The 16,876-nt window shown below is 41.5% G+C and overlaps 1 protein-coding gene across 1 annotated transcript in view; it reads left to right on the forward strand.

The window, feature by feature from the left end:
- The first annotated feature begins 1,841 nt into the window (after nucleotides 1–1,841).
- Nucleotides 1,842–16,876, forward strand: part of fbn2b (fibrillin 2b) — a 64,971-nt gene continuing 49,936 nt past the window's right edge. The window contains exons 1-6 of the mRNA XM_079890965.1: nucleotides 1,842–2,113; nucleotides 6,474–6,556; nucleotides 7,068–7,166; nucleotides 10,963–11,058; nucleotides 11,297–11,392; nucleotides 16,618–16,815. Of these exons, the coding sequence (XP_079747091.1) occupies nucleotides 1,938–2,113; nucleotides 6,474–6,556; nucleotides 7,068–7,166; nucleotides 10,963–11,058; nucleotides 11,297–11,392; nucleotides 16,618–16,815 (748 nt within the window). The 5' untranslated portion in view covers nucleotides 1,842–1,937. The remainder of the gene's footprint in view (nucleotides 2,114–6,473; nucleotides 6,557–7,067; nucleotides 7,167–10,962; nucleotides 11,059–11,296; nucleotides 11,393–16,617; nucleotides 16,816–16,876) is intronic.

The following is a 16,876-nucleotide window of genomic DNA, read 5'->3' on the forward strand; positions in this document are numbered from 1 at the left end:
TCGACCTATCAGGGTAATTCACTCACTTTTCTCTTTCTCACAAGGGCTACAGTGCAGTTTTCCATTCAGGGGAACATATCCCGTGACAATAACGGACTCCTCCAGGCATTCCAAGACATCTGAGGTATTTCGGCTTCAATCTCCTGATTATTTATGCATCATTTTCAACGAAGCGCGCATTATATGCACCCCGATTTTAATTTAAAATGCAGGAAAAATCGAATTTAAATGTGATTAAGAAGTTGGCTACTTTGCAAATTTTAATCTGAAGCAAAAAAAATACCTTGGTGACGTAAACCGGCGTTTATTTCCCTACAGTTTGTTGACCGGCTAACTCAATTAAAACTCGAATAAAGGTATTATTCTGGTAAACGACGGAAGATAAATTAAGTTTTAAAGGTGAGAAAAGTTGTAAAGTTTTTAAATATGAAAAAAACTTTAAACTGTTTAAACGCGTTACATCTGCAACTGTCCCATTGATGCTCGTGAAAATAGAGTAAATTACAACAATTATTAGCGGAATATTGGAAGCCTTTTTAATGCATTTCGCGAAATCTGTCGTAATGTGTGTAAGGCATCGTGAACGCGTTTGACTCAGCAAACTCAACTTTTTTCTTGCTACTTTTTTTCTTTTCCTCACAAAGGAAACGCTCACGTGCTGTCATTTTTTTAACGTCATAATTAAAGTACAAGATGTTGAATTGTCACCGCGTCTGACGTCATTAAGCGTTGAAAAGCGGACGATGTAATTCATAATACCTTCGAAAGATGATTGTTGTCATTGATGTGTTTTTTCTTCTTTGTTCGCGTCGCGATTAGCACCGCCCACCTGAAAATTCCTCAGACTTTCCCTCTCAGATTTACCAGACCTGTCATTGTCAGATGAACTGTGATTTAACTGACTTTATCATAATCTTCTCATTAAACCAACTTTTATCAAGTAGATGCAGTTTTTGATGTAAAACAATATTGTATTAATTTTGCAGATGCTTTGAGCTACTTTGCATTCAAAGTTCATCAGAATATAAATGTATACATAATGTATAAGGTTGTTCCTCTTTGATATGTTTCTTGTTCACTTAACAGTTAGATCCACCAACTTGAAAACTCTTCAAACTTTCCTTCACAGACTTGCTACTAGACTGTCATCTTAGATGGAGTACTGTAATTTAACTGACTTCTCATTAAACCAACTTTTTAAGGCTTTGATGTTTGCAAAAGCAACTCACAGTGCAATGAAGATATATATTTGAATATGGAAAACCATTAAAGATTTGTGGAGACATCCAGTTTACCTTTGTTAAAGAATGTCTATTAAGCAGTATGTCCACTTTGCAGAGGTTTTATATTTGCAGTTGTTCCTTAACACAAATATATCATTCTGAAAAGAAAACCGTAAAATCTCACTGTGTTGTTTTGCCACCCCCTTTCTGCCATGGCTCTAAATCTTTTGAGGCCCATTATTTACTCTAAAATCTTAGTTTTAATGAGCCGGTTGAGGACAAAACCAGGAGTCCAGTCTTGGCCAGGAGTTGGTTATTTCTACAGCGAACGCACACTAAGACAGTCTAAGTGGGCCTGTAAAAGGATGCTGGCTGGCGCTTAAAGTCCCATACAATTTGCCTGGAATAATACTACACTTTATAAAAAACTCCATCATCGACCGTGGGCGATTTAATGGCTAAATTTATGAGGGGGCACATTTGTTCGTATGTTCACTGTATATACGCCAAATAGACTAAGTAGTAAAGGGAACGAGAATGAATATAAGAATGCAAAGGTAATAGTAAGCATTTTGTCTTCTCTTTTTACAGCCTTCAGCCTGGAGTGCTCTTGGATCACACAAGTTCACGTCTGAAGAGCTCATTGGAAAGGAAGAGTTTTACTGTGGGTGAGACACGTTTAACGGCGCTTAAGGAGTCGCACAGCAGGGGCCAATGGGAGTGTGGAAGCTGGCCAAGGTGGTGCTCGGATGGGCTGCGGTTTGGTGGGCCACGGCCTATTCAGTGCAGGCACAAGGAGATGGAGACATCCAGGCCAGCCGATTCACTGGAAAACCCGAGGGGGAGGTGCAACAGAGGGTCCGTCGGAGAGGCCAGGAGTCCCTCAGGGGGTAAGAGCTTTTTCACTCACGTCCTGCTCCTGTTCTCTGTCATTTTCATTCTTGAAGTGGACATTTTATTGGTTTAATCATGAGGCGGAGGGTTTAACTCAGCTTTTATTACCAGAAATACAGAATAATCATTTCAGAGTTGGTGTATCTCATCCTAAAAGCTTGAATTCAAAGCTAGCATAAGTTTCTTCAGACAGTGCAATAAATGCCTTTTTTTTGTTGTTGTTGCAGTAGATTTCTGTTGCAACCTGCTGTGCTGTTTAGGTTAGAGCCAAACTGGGTTGAGAGCATGATTGGTCTCTAAAAAAGCAATATATGTGTTGGAGTGTTGTGAATCTGCTGTGAAGGAATTTTAAGTACTGAAATGCCTCAATATGTTGGTCATGACAACAGGAGTGTCATTTCCTACTGATAACTTAAGCTGTTGAAAGACATCATTGTTTGGCCATCGCAAATTTTGCATCTACATAACTCCTAGAAGAATGCGTTTCTGAAGTTTCTGCTGAAAGTTGAGGTAAACACGCTTAAAAATACACTGAAAGCGGATTGATTGTGTGATAGATATTTTTCCAAGCCCTCCAGCGCCTCTCAAACTGTGCATCTGCATTTGTCTCCACAAAGCCTAAGCTGTGTATTTTTCTAATTTTTGGGAAAACAATGGCTGTTTTGTTGCACTGCCCTCATATGTTCGAAACGGTTATTCCAATCATCCTCTCATCTGTACTTGCTTATAACTCCCCTGCAAACTGCAACAGGAAATGAGGTATTGTGATTACAAGGGGAGGGGGGGGGGGGGGGGTTCCAACAAGGGACATTTGTTTTCAAAGAGGTGAGAAAGAGCATTTCACAACAGAGACATGTCTTCAATTCAAAGATCCTTATTTAATCAGGAAAGGGGTTTACAGTTTAGGTCTGAAAGAAATCTAGCAAGGTCAAATAAAAACTTCAAGGTTAGCACTGTGGGTAGCGGTCCAGTATATACTGAATTACAGAAACAATAGCGACATTCTGTACATGTACACCAGTTCCATAAATGGGACAAATGGTAAATGACCTGTATCGCACCCAAAAGTGAGTTTTCCAGGTAAATTAAGAGGGATAATCTGATCCGGGCGGTGAAGCAGAACCAGGTGGCAGCAAGTCAATTGAGAAATGTGCCACAGTGCCCTTTTGAGAGCCAATGCTAAACACAAACTAGCCCAAAGGGATGTAGGGACTTGCACGGTTTCCAGTTTGTTCCCGTCTAACAATTCCCTTTGTTCAAGGCAAGATGCTGAACTTAAGACCCTTCATACAAATGTTGTAGCTGTTTTGTCATAAAGAAAGGTCTAATCTCTTCTAAGCACGATCTGTAATCCTGTTTACATACCAACACAGTGTAAGAATGTTTCTTAAGTGCGCTGATTATAATGATGAGGCACAAAATTGCACATTTGATCAACTGCAGAGCCACCGACCAAGAAAGCCATGTTATCCAGGGTCAGACAGTTTAAGATAGTTACAGTATGTGATTTGAAGCTTACTGGCTCTCCTTGCTAAGCATAATTTGGCTGTCAGTTTTGAGGAGTCTGATCACATTGCATTTGGGGGCCTCTTAAATGAAGGTAAAGTCTGGGAGACTGCTGTAAAAGCAATGGGTTTGGGGTGAGATTATGATTATGTGGTTCTCGTCTATCGATGCCAACCCTGACAAGTTTTGATGAGTACAAAGCCAGGCACCGTGCTCATGGTTGATGTTTTTAGAAGTGGCTTGGCCAGGGTTTCTCTTCATTTTCTCAACATGTCTCTGAGGCAATGTCAACTCCACTGAACTGCAAAGATGGGTTTGAGTTGTTCCAGAACGCTTGATGTTTGCATCCCAAGAGAGACTGAGTTCTTTGTCTTGGATTTATATTCTTTTAACAGCTGAAAGAAGATGCCAGTCTTAGGAAAACAATCCTTCTTGGACACCAAAGAGCTTGGTTGAAGCCAACAACATTTTGTTATGGAATTGTTCTTTGTAGAAATACATTAAGAATAAACAGAAAAATAGCCCCTGGAAATGGGGCCAAATTTATTTTAATACCCAACTGAAGAAAAAAAAAAAGCTGTATGTTTCTCTTTTTTTCAGTGGGGTTTGTCATCTAACTAGTGGAAAGGAAGACGCAGATCTGATAAGTGTATCCTTATGTGTGCATAAAAGCATGCCCAGAAATTCTTATCGTCTTATCAAATGTACTCAGTGTATTGTACCAAACAATAAAAACAAAAGAGCTAATTGCTTTCTGTTGTTTATTCACGATACCATCAGTCGCTCCAGAACTCCAAAGTGTCTTGTAGACCAGCTTAGGCAAGAAAGACATCAGTCTCACATGGTTTTTCTGCATGAAATCATATGGAGCGACCCCCCTCTTTCCTCATTTCATTAAAAGTGTATAGTCTAGACGGCAGTGTGATTTGAGTTCATTAGGGCCAGGGGCTTGAAACAGGCCAAGTTGGACAAGGAAAAGGTCTTAGAGATCCAGAGGCTTTACGCACTGGGATCTTTATAATGTTAAAACAACCATTAGCTCATTGGCTCTGGACTGGAGTTAGCAGCAATCGTGGGGGCTGGGAGCAAATGTCTCTAAAGTGACCTTTAACCTCTTTAGGAGTGGTAACCGGTGGGATAGAATTGTGCTATCTTTCTGCGCCCTCTCCATGATATCCCACAAGCCTCAGTGAGAGCTCCTGTTCAGTTTTTATGACCTCACGGAAAACCGGCTGTCAAAGCATCCCGATTTCCTATCTCAGTCTTGTCTTGACCTTTTGCCTTACTGGAATTCAGGTTGTGAGGGTTTTTTAGGGCTCAAGAGTCGTAAAGCTGACCTGCTTTATCCGGAGATCTTTGCCAAAGAATTGCTTGCAAATCTCTTGCTCGAGGGCTGGTAGACCCTGTAAATGAAAAAGGATTTGACCTAGTGAAGTGAAATGAATTGATCCATCTAGCTAAAGAAGTCACATGGTCTTTCCAAGGTATTTGCCTTGTGGCAAAGAACCCGTTAACAATTTATATCTCTCTTTGAGGTGCCGGTTTGTGTTTGAGATGCTGTAAATGTTCTTCATTTAGTAGTGGTATATTTGTGGTACATTTGAATAGTTTGCACAAGGAGCTCATGTTTAAAATGCATTTTTCTAAGATGTTTTCTACTTTCTAGTATTCACTGCATATGCTTCACAACCACCCAAAACAGTATTCCAGCTGAAAGAAATGTGAACACACTGAAAAGCATTGAATTAAAGAATGAAGAGATTGGTTTGCGTCCAGGGATAACCTTCTTGCCGTCATCCTGCAAGAGTTTTAGACTTAATTTTTCAGGCTCCAGTTGAGAAAAAATACTCTTTGGTTCCACACTGCTGATAATTCATCATCTTCTGGTCTAATTTCCGCTGCTGCTTTTGTTTTCAACGGCCCACCTCCCAACCCCCCCTTTTCCCAAACTCTTCACTTCCACTTGTTTTCTTTACCTCCCACTGATTCTTGCCCTTTCCCCAGCATTTTCCGTTTTCATGTTCCAACATCTAGCCCTCCATTGGCCTCTACTCTTTCAGGTCCTCCACATATCTCTTGGTTTTTGCTGTTAGTGGTTGTGTCGTCTGGCAATGCGTTTTGAAATCCATCAAAAGATTCAAACTACAGCTGGTTGTCCCCAGGTGACTGACATTAGTAAACATCTTGACTTGTAGAGGAAAGGAATTTATGCATGTGTGTAGAAAGACAGATGTACTTTGTGTTTTTTTTTTAAAGGTCCATTTACGGCAGGCTTAACTTGGTGCTGATAGAAATAAAACTGTTTTCACAGTGAGTGTCCAGGTTTGACAGAGATTCTAAGGGCTTGTTGGAAAGAAACCGCTAAAACGACACATTCTGAGGGCGATTTGCCTTCAAGCTGTCAATTACCAGTTAGTCATCCTGGATCAAGTCATATACACTAAACAGTGAGGCCCATAACATGGTGCAGGGTTTGTTCATGAGAAGCACTGAACTTTGGGCTTGGTCCTGTCATTAATCACACATATCATGACTAAGACAGATGCTTTTGTCTCTGTGAGAAAGTTGCCAAAAAACAGCTAATGGATGAACGCATTTGGGAACATAAGAGTGGCTTTAGTAAATATTTCTCAGGAAGTTTAGTTATGGTCCTACTCAAAACAAACTCTTTTTATGTTGTTTCCCGGGAAAATCTTTGTGGGGTCATTGTATGTATTGAGCTTGATTTATTGCAAAGGGTCAGAAGGTCTTTGAGACTGCAGATATTTCATTGTGTTGTATGTTTCTGAGAAATGTTCATGATTAAAATTTGCTATCTGTAATTTAATGGACTTGTTTCCTTTGTTTCAGGCCCAATGTATGTGGTTCCCGCTTTCACTCCTATTGTTGTCCAGGATGGAAAACACTTCCCGCAGGAAACCAGTGTATAGTTCGTAAGTATCTGTTTTATTTATTTTTTTAAAGCTGCATGCCAAAGATGCCATTTGAACAATTATCTACTCACTTACAGTACACTCACCACAGAGTTAGCGTTTAGCCTTAGGTTAACTGTGGTTAAGTGCCTACAATGATAGCAGGGGATTTGACCCCAAAGCCTTAAACCACAACACAACTCCCCAAAGATAAAGGCTTAGCTTAGGAAGATAAGGGAAACACCCACCAAGACCCAGGCTATGTTTAGTATAAATGCACAGGATGCATATATACTGCCTACTTTAAAGTTTTTGTGTGCAACAAGTAACTTTAACCCAGCCTGACCACCTAAAGAAGTGACCAAAACCCCTCTAAAACCATCCTGCTAAACCAGATATGACCAGGCTGGAAGTCCAGCCAATCATCTTAGTCCTAAAGATGCAAATAATTTATTATTCTTCTGTGCTATATCTCTGTTCAGATCAAAAGGCCTTTGCTAAGCACTTCTCATGAATATTTTTGTCTCTCCAGCAATCTGTAGGAACTCGTGTGGGGATGGTTTTTGCTCGAGGCCCAACATGTGTACATGCTCCAGTGGTCATCTTGCCCCTAGCTGTGGGGCGGCCGCAGGTGAGTTCAGTCATTTCCGTCTCCTTTTGTTCTTTGTGGGCCATTAGAAAAACACATTATGACTAGTTAATTGCATTCATTTTGCATTTTTTGGTGCTTTTATTCATAGGCATAGTTTAGAAATAGAGAAACATGATTTGAAAATGACTTCTAACAACGTTTGGAACATGCGCTCTAACCGCTAGGGCTCTGACTTTACAGCTCTGACTTTAGATGTGTTTAGTTTTGTTTTTTAAAGAGAATCTTTTATGCAGTTTCACATTTTCAACTTTCTTTAGTGTGTAATGTTGCTGTTTGAGCATGAAAAAGCTCTGTAAAGTTACACAAAGTCCCTCCAGCGGGAGTTATACTCGATATCAGTGTCACTGCTTCGTGAACTCCCTGAAACTTTGTAGTCTTGAGTTTTCTTCTGAGGATGAACACCTCACATTATTCATCATTGAAATAATTTATACGCAGAATAAAGGGCGGGGCCTGGTCGAGTTAGTTAGTAGTTTGTTGAAACCAAGCGACAAACTTTTGGTCTTTCTCTTGAATCCAACACGGAAGTGACTTAAACTGCAATTCATCGACTGGCCGCTTGAGACGGGTTCCAAAAGAGAGTCAAACCCCCCCCCTTAAGACTTAAAGTTCTGCATAATTAAGGGCGTGGTCACTTGATTGACAGGTGGATTGTCACTGATGTCACTACTAGCCATTTGTCTGCTGTCTGTTAGCCGTCACGTCACCTCAGCTAATCCCGCCTCTTTGGGGATTTTCGGTTATCCGGGAGTGTCGCGCTGCCAAGATGGCGACGGCCTGCTCCGCCCACTTTAGGCTTCAAAAATGCTCTTCAGAAACCTACGGGTGATGTCACGGACACTACGTCCATATTTTTTTACAGTCTATAGTTGAAACTCGCAGTTAGGGTAAGGGGCGTGGCATTTCCCAAACACGCCTGAAGAGCTAGACCAATCACAATACACTTGTCCAGCCGACCAATCAGAGCACATTGTGCTTTTCAGGAGGAGGGGCTTCATAGAGACAGGAACTAAACAGAGCGTTACTGACAGACTGGGAAGAGAGGAGCTGGAGACAATGGAGAATATAGGGAAAATCAAGACTTTGTAAAAGAGCATAATAGGTCCTCTTTAATGATTCTCGCTACACTGCTTACTTCCTTTGTGGTTGAAGGGCTTGTCATATATTTAAACTTTTCTTTGACATTTTCAGTGATTTATCAGGTTAAGAGTTGAAATTGAGCAGAGATACAGATGGCTGGAAATACTGTGAAATTCTTCTGACAGCGTATAGTGTTTCGTCCACTGAATCATTAGCTAATGTCAAGCTAAGAGCGTTTTCTGTTGAGATATGTTAAATTTGAGACCATATGTCTGCTGGTGAAAGCGTTTTTGTTTTTTTTACAACAGACTTAGAAAAACGTGATTGATTGTGTTTAGATGGCACTGGGAAAAGTAATGACTGTTGGTTATTCATGGATGAGGTGTTTAGCATTAGCGCAGGTTTCTCTTACTGCACTTGCTCTCTGCCAGCGGCGTCCAGCCGTTTCTCAGCGAATGCCCGGAATATGTGGTCATAGACAAATAAACCCAAATGCACCAAACCATAGGTTTCGGTCTCGTAAGCTGTAAAACCAGAGTCAATTTATTCGCCAATGAGAAATTGACCATCTGATTTAGCTGCCAGTTCCTTGTCTGTTTGAAAGCAAATGCTAAACATACGCTTGTACTCTGTTTTGGCAGTCTTATGGGATTTGCGAGATCGGTAATGCTGTCATTACGCCTACCCGACCGCGTACCGTCTGCAGTGGTTGGGAGCGGCCACATTTATGAGTCAGTTATGAATCTGCAATTACTCCATAAATAACAAGCCGCCACACGAATGTTAGCTGTAGTCATTAGCGTCCAAAACAGTGCTATCCTCTTTCTCTTCATCATTAGTGTCTGATTACCATACGTCTCAATTTAAGCCACTGTTAGCAATGTTATTTTTGTATAATTAATATACTTTTCTCACTTCGGTTTTAGTTATTTGAATACTTCAACTTAAACTCATGTATCATTGAGATACAACGCTATCGTTCGAGCAACTATTAGATTTCCTTTTAAGCTCCACGACGTGAACTTGACGTTGACAGGCCACCGCGAGAAAGAAAGGCCATAAAGGACCTCTGTTCCTCGGCCTCGCTCATGTTTCCTGCCGTCAGCGTAGCTTGTAAAAAGCTGACAGATGTGACTGCTGCATACAGAGGTACATTGTGGGGTAGGAGCCTCGGGGAGCCCCGTTTTTTGTGTGTGTGCTAGCGTGAGCGCTTCAGCACGTGCAGCTCACTTAGCATGGGTCAGCAAGCGAGAGCGTCGCCCGTCCACCTGTAGGGGGCCGTCAGCAGGTCTAGCCGATGAAGTCATTTCCTGTGCTTCAGGAAAACACGGCCAGTGCGCAAACATTTACAGGCCTTGCTGTTGAAAGCGTGCCATCAGTGAAAAGAACCCGTTTGATCTCCATCCAGCAGGATTTTTCATGTGAAATCAAATAAAAATAGGCAAATTTTGACAATAAAAACATTCAACTTTTACCCTCTTGTTTTGGTTTATTCTTTTTTACGTTCATTTAAAAGGATTAGGTCATGGCAGGCAAAGATGAAAGGAATAAATGAGAAACTGTTATATTTACATATCTTTGTCTGTGATAAGAAGTGGGTTGAATTATGTTCGGGCTGGAAGGTAATGGCACGATGCCTTTGTTTAGACAGACCGAAAGAGCTTGGCAAGAGCAACGTTTTGATGCAACCAATTGGGAATATTAATCTTTTTTAAAACTCATCCCATGATTAGTTGTGCTTATGTCATCTGTTTTTTTCTTCTGAGTGCAATTTTAATTCGCAATATACAAACTCTATTGAAAGATTCTTTGCTAAGTGATTCTGTCTGTGCCGAGAGAATTCCAATTTCGTGAAAATTGCTGGAAAATTAATCTACTCGTTCAGGATGAAAATAGGTTTTTGTTGGCCGAGTAAAATCACTCTTACCAGGAATTCGAATTGGGAGTTGCTGATATTGGAAAGACAATAAATAAGAAGTTTAGTAGGTCTTTCTCCAATACATTCTGTAAGTATGACTGAATCAAATAAGTGAGGGAGTTACAGTAAACTGAAATGTACATCAGTGTAAGGGCAAACGTACAGTTGAAGAAATATAATCTGGTGTAAAAAGCCTTTCTCACACTGTTTTTCATGAAATTTTAATACAAGAAAAATACCACATGGAAACTTCAGAGAATATGTTTTAGTGATGATGTGAAAGAATCACTGAATCAGAGTTTTGAATCAATTCCATTACATTTACATGTATGCATTAGCAAATGCCTCCTTATCCAAAGCATCTTACAATAGAGGAACATAATAGCACTGGTTTAAAATAAACATAATTTTTACTATTTTAGTACTATTTCAGTTTTTTTTTACTTCAAATGTTCATGTTTAATTCTATGTGTTACTTGCTGTTTCTTTGTAATTATTTGTGAAATTTACTAGCAGTTTCTGAGTAAAAAACAAACTGATTTAAAGTAAACCCTACACCGACTTTATTTTCAGTGCAATTCGTCACAGATGCAACAATATTCATAGTGTACAATGCTAAGTTTATTAGAAAGCAGTTTGAACCAGGAAATTAATCAAAAATTTTCAACTGTATCATTTTTGGGGTATTCCTGATTCCTAAAGTTGGCTGCTTGGAAGGTGCATTGTTATATTGAGCACTCCAGATGGTTTATAATCACCTCTCTTGTCTCTGTACAGTCCAGTCCTGCAGCGTCAGATGCATGAATGGAGGGGTCTGTAATGAAGACTCCTGCTCGTGCCAGAAGGGCTACACAGGAAATCACTGTGGACAGCGTAAGTGAACTTCCTTTTCAGAACGTCCAGACATCAGCACATACCTGAACAGACACACACAACAATAGATGAGTTGGGTTTACAGAGACACGAAAGATCTCAGACTGCATTTAAACCCAACTATATATTTCTCTAAATGCAAGAGGACTTCAACTTCCAACCTGTGGATCACTGTGCTATTAATATAAATAAATATTATTCATATGAGTCCAATTTTGACCAATTTTGCTTTCTGTAGCTGTGTGTGAGAGCGGATGTCAAAACGGCGGCCGTTGTATTGGACCAAACAGATGTGCCTGCGTCTATGGTTTTACTGGACCGCAGTGCGAGAGAGGTAAGCCACTGCTATCCTTCCAAAGTTCATATTTTCTCAACTCTTAATTGTGTTGACGTCTGTGAGGATGTGCGGTTTGTTTACCGTCTCAGGCTTCCTTCAAGAATGTGGTAACAGTGTGTCAATGTGACCCAGAAACGCTCAGAAGGGTTATTTACAGTAGTTTTGAGTCAGTGTGCTTCCCCCTCTTCACTGTAGCTAGTGTGAAATTAATGCTACAGTTTACATTGTGGCCACATCTCTCAGAGCTGGAACAATGAGGTAATCTGGGGTGGAAAAAAGGCCTCCCTCATGGGTGCTCAAGACGTTCTATCAGAGGTGAAATCCTTGGCTGGAGTTATGAGAAAATGACAGACTGAAAGGACCGTAAAGGCAGTTCCCATCAGGCCATGTGAATTGTGGGAGAGGAGCGCCCCAGGCACTCTAGACCGAATACCTAAGCCCTTTTTCGGTACCCCACCCTCCTGTGTCTGGTTCTTTCTGTAACCCCACCCCTTCACGGAGCCCCCTTGTGCAATCGTAGGCCGGTTTCCTTTGAAAACCCAACACGGGGAGGTGGAAAAGTTTGGGAGACATCTGGCAGTAGATAAAGTAGGGTGGAAATGACAAGGGAATGTTTCTGTGTGGAGCCATAGACTATCCTGACAAGTAAGGGTGGTGGTGGGGGGGTTCTCTTAAGAAATGGAGACCCAAGCTGTGTATACACAGCCTGGCCTGAACTAGTACAAACAAATCTCTTCACACAGAGAGAGCACCATCCATGGGACACCAGCTGCCCTGGCAGATCCTTCCTGGGCCACCTGACAAGATTCATTCAGTCCAGACCCTCGTCTCTGAGACCCCCAGATACCCCCTCAAGGTCCTTGCTTCTAGGTTGTAAAAACGTCACACCAAACAATTAGAAATTTCATTGTTAAAGAGCAGAGAAAAAACTCTTTATTTAGCCTTTTTCAGCCACTCCTGTTTATCATCAAGGGACTGCATATCATACAATTGATGAACTTCCAAAAAGATGATGCAGTTTTTCGCAAAAGGCCTGATGTCAGTCGCTCTATTTGGTTCTTACAAAGAAGCCAGAACAGTCTTCCAAGAAAGAGGTAGTAACAAAGAAATTGGATCCTGAAAACTGTGCAGCACAATAGTTGGCTGGCGTTTTTGGAAAGTCAGTCGTCTGCAGAAGAGTTTCTGCGAACACAGTGCAAGCTCAGCTGTGAGTCGGGCACGGTTTATAGGGAGAGTTAAGCAAGTTAACGGCGAGAATGGTGTTAGTCCCATCTAATTAGTTTTCCGTTTAGCCACGTGTGCTCTGTGTTATCACTTACAGTGGCCCACACTGAAGAAAGATATGCATAGTATTAATTTCACTGTCGAAGGGTAACTTTGCTCAAGGCTGTGGTCACAAGTCAATTTAAGTTGCATCAATTACCACTGTTTTGGCACAGACGCTATTGTTTTTTTTGTTGTTTTTTTGATGCAGTGGATTCTAGAGAAAAAGGTTTTTCCGAGCAATAAAGCGTGAGTAATCCTCCTGTAACCACAAGAGTATGAATGAATGTATTAAGGACTGAGGCTCAGTGGATTTGCTGTGGACTGACTCATTTGGGAGTCATAAAACTGTTGAAACCTTGGCTTGTTGGATGTGTGCGACAGAGATAAGATGTGAAGAGATTGCCTGTCTTATTTAATCATACTGTAAATCACTGAGCAGTAAAAGAGTTTGTTGGTCCGTCCGATAAAATTCAAAGCCTTTCACCGGAAACGCTTGTGCATCTAATGTTTCCTTTCTACCCCCCTTTTATTCTTCAGACCTACGTGAATGAACTTCTGCTTCTCCCCAAGTGAAAACACATTTCTTATCTTGGTGTGTACTCTGATTAAACCAAAATAGGTCACAACAAAGCGAGTGAGCGACTTTTCCCAGTCATTGACTCTTGAGCACGTTTTTGGCTGCGTTTGAGGTTTCCACCTGCAGCTGGTCCCCGAGGCTTAACGTTCCAGACTAGATTAACTTCCCTTTGGCTGATTTTTCATATCTTAGAAGGTCTTTCATGACGGTCTACTCCCTTTCGGTCCATTAGCACTGAGGATGATAAAAACAGGCCAAGTCGTTGGAGTGTGAAGAAAGCTGGAATTCCTCCTGCCAAATTACGCTGCCACCCAATCTTTGGACAAGTGTGAATGCCACACATCAGCTACCTCCTGAGGCATCGTTTTTTTCCCATCTTGCCTCATGATTCATGATAATCAACGCTGCTAAATAGTTGGCAGACGTCGCTGGCAGGGAAACACTGGTGACTAAACGGAAAGTAGAGGTGAGTGAGTGTTTGATGGGATAGGGTGTAGGTGAATGGTTTTGATCTGACAAGCCACTCGAACTGTAATCAAGGCAAAATTACTTCCGAATGTTACATTACATCCCCCCTTCTCTGGAATATGAGTCTGCTTGCTTCTGGGAAGCAAGGTCTGTGCATTACTTCCAAGTTTGCCAACGTGACATTGAGGTTAACCGGTTTCCCTTTTGCCTTGCAGATCTGTTGCTGTTGGAGATCGCAATCTCAAAAATTTTCAATTCTCAAAAGAGACCAGTCTTTAGTGTGGACCTACCGTGTTACACTGCGTATATTCTTCTGGCTGTGTGCACGTATAAACGGTGCTGTGCTGAAGTTGGCTGATTCAAACAAGGCGACGCCTTCCGACTGATGTTGGCTGGAGCTTTCAGACTCCCGGGCTCCAGTTTCATTGCAGATCAAAGTTTTGTTAGACAGACCTGAGCAGCTTAAAGGATGTTCTCATGACAGACATTTCTCAGTACCTTCTTCATTATTGTCCTTCACTGCCGAGCAACTTATGGCATCCATGTAGTCCTCCACCCTAACCCTAACTACTTAGTAGTGTTGTCAAAAACCCGGTACTTCGGTACCAAGTCGGTACTAAATTTTTTTTAAACGTCACGGTACCAGGTTTTCTCAAACCCGGTACTTGATGCTCGTACATGCCCGAAGCGCGTGCAGTTGCGTCCTCTAAGCGCTGAGACATGGCGACTGGCGGTGCTGCTGATGTGGTGGCTGTAAATCCACTTGTTGATAAGAAAGGAGGAAAGAGACACATATGGAAATATTTTGGATTAGGCTAATGTCACACTGCCATAAGTGGCCGTTCACATAGCGCGTTTTTTGCGTGTGCAGATTCGTTATTCCAAATGTAGGGACGCGGCATTTTCCAGGCGCGCCTATGTTCATGGTTGCATAGCAACGACAGACGCCACGGGAGAGCAAGCGCTTGTGGAAAGGAGAAACTTGTCGATCTCCAAATGCAACGTAACATGAGGAGAGTAAAGATGGAAAGCTCTTAAAGCTTAGTTCCATATAAATTCACGGATAATTTGTTGTTTTGTCGTTAGTGAAAATCAATATTGACCTTGTATTTGAAAAAGGATCCTCATATAAGAAACAATACTAAAATTCAGAGTCAGTTCATTCGCATTCGGAGATTGACTATTTTTGAAACGGTACGAACTGCGCTCTCCATGATGATGAGGAAGTATCAGCAAAGAATTAATTGATTTCTAGCCCTTTGGTACCGAAATTGGTACCGAGTATTGGTACCGAATACTGAAATTTTGGTACCGTGACAACACTACTACTTAGATGTCCAGAAACATCCACCTTTCAACTTTACTTCATGTACGTAACTCGCTATTTATATGTGATTCACTACAAGTCGAAAGTCCCTAGGTTGTTTTTGCTTATAGACACTTAAACTCACCTATAGCACTAGATATGTTTCTTCCCAGCTTGCAAAATGACCAAATCCATAAATCAAGATGATTTTGACTTTATAGATGCATCCCTGAAGGCTTTACCCATATGAATATCATCACTCACAGTAAGAGACAAAGCTGCAATATAGAGAGGCTGATGAATTGGAGAATTGGATATGCATGGACACATCTGGGACTTAGCTTGTCCCACCATAGTCCCGACCAGGCACAATTAATCAATCCCAGATGTTCATAGGATGCTCGCAGTGGGTCGCCTCAACTTGGAGAGGACCTGCATTCCTGGACTCAAATTGTCCAGGAAGAACGGTCAGGTCAGGGGAACGCAGAAGGGACGAAGAGAAGGGACAGTGAAAGGATTTACAGACACGTGAGGAGGATATCTCTATAGTCCTTCTTCCTTTTTTTCTTCTCCTCTTGACCTACTTTCTTAGTGCCACCCCCACCCCCCCTCCTCTTGGCTATGGATATATGATTTAGCTTTTGTTTCGCATTCAATATTATGAAGGATACGGAAAGATTTGTTCATTCTCTTGAGGAATGACTGGGGAAATCATGGAGTCAGGAACTCATTCATATTCCGCCAGAGTAAACCAACTCTCACAGTATACCCCAAACAAATGTGGGTCTCGTTTAATTACGTTTTCAAAACATACTAGCAAACACTCGGAAGATGCATCAGGGCATTTGTTTGAGCTTAAGATGAGTTTTATTAAACACTGAAATGACTGGATCCTTAAATGCTCAGTTTATTTCATTGTTGAATTGGTTTGTTTGAAGCTCAAATCATCGTTAATGAGATTGAAACGTCTCAATTGGCAACCAGCACAAAGGAAGTCTAAGCAAATTGCCAAATCTCCAAATGTCAAAACAGTGCTAGTACCACTATCCCACATTTCGACCTCAGCCAAAAAAACAAGAAGGTTTGTCATGGAAATTGCCATTATTGATACCATCCAGAAATTTCCAATCCATTATCTAGTTATCCTATTATAAGACAGTGAAAGAGAATCACTGTCAGAGCATTCCCAGACCGACCTCCAGCATTGGAAACAGCTGCATGATGGAGAAGATTTGTCTGCCAGCATTCTTTGCTTTCTTTACCCCTGTTAAAAGTGATTTCTTGTCCTAATTCCTTAGTCACATAGTGCTTATTAGCGCTTGACTTGTCGTATCATTGAAAGGTTTTGTCAGGCTATGGTGGCTTTCTGGTTTATTCAAGTTTAGCTAACTAGTAAAATAAGTACCACCAAACTGGACCAACCTTACTAGTGGAAACTAGTGTACAGCACACCATTTTAGGCTAGTTTTTATGTTGACTGATGGTTTTGAGATGGTATTTTACCCCAGGAAAGGCTTGTGTGAAAAAGCTGTTGTAGCACATCCCAATGTTTTATTCATGTATATATTGATCTCCCCAACATCTCTTCATCTCTCCCACAATCAGACTACCGGACTGGGCCGTGCTTCACACAGGTCAACAACCAGATGTGCCAGGGTCAGCTAAGTGGCATCGTGTGCACCAAGACGCTGTGTTGTGCCACCATTGGGCGAGCGTGGGGTCACCCGTGTGAGATGTGCCCTGCCCAACCCCAACCTTGCCGAAGGGGTTTCATACCCAACATCCGCACTGGTGCATGCCAAGGTAAGACATTCCCTCTAGTATCTGAGCAAATAGCTCTTTCCTTCTCAGTGTCTGGCTCACA

Source organism: Squalius cephalus (assembly GCF_949319135.1).
Source record: "Squalius cephalus genome assembly, chromosome: 13".
Lineage (NCBI taxonomy): Eukaryota > Metazoa > Chordata > Actinopteri > Cypriniformes > Leuciscidae > Squalius > Squalius cephalus.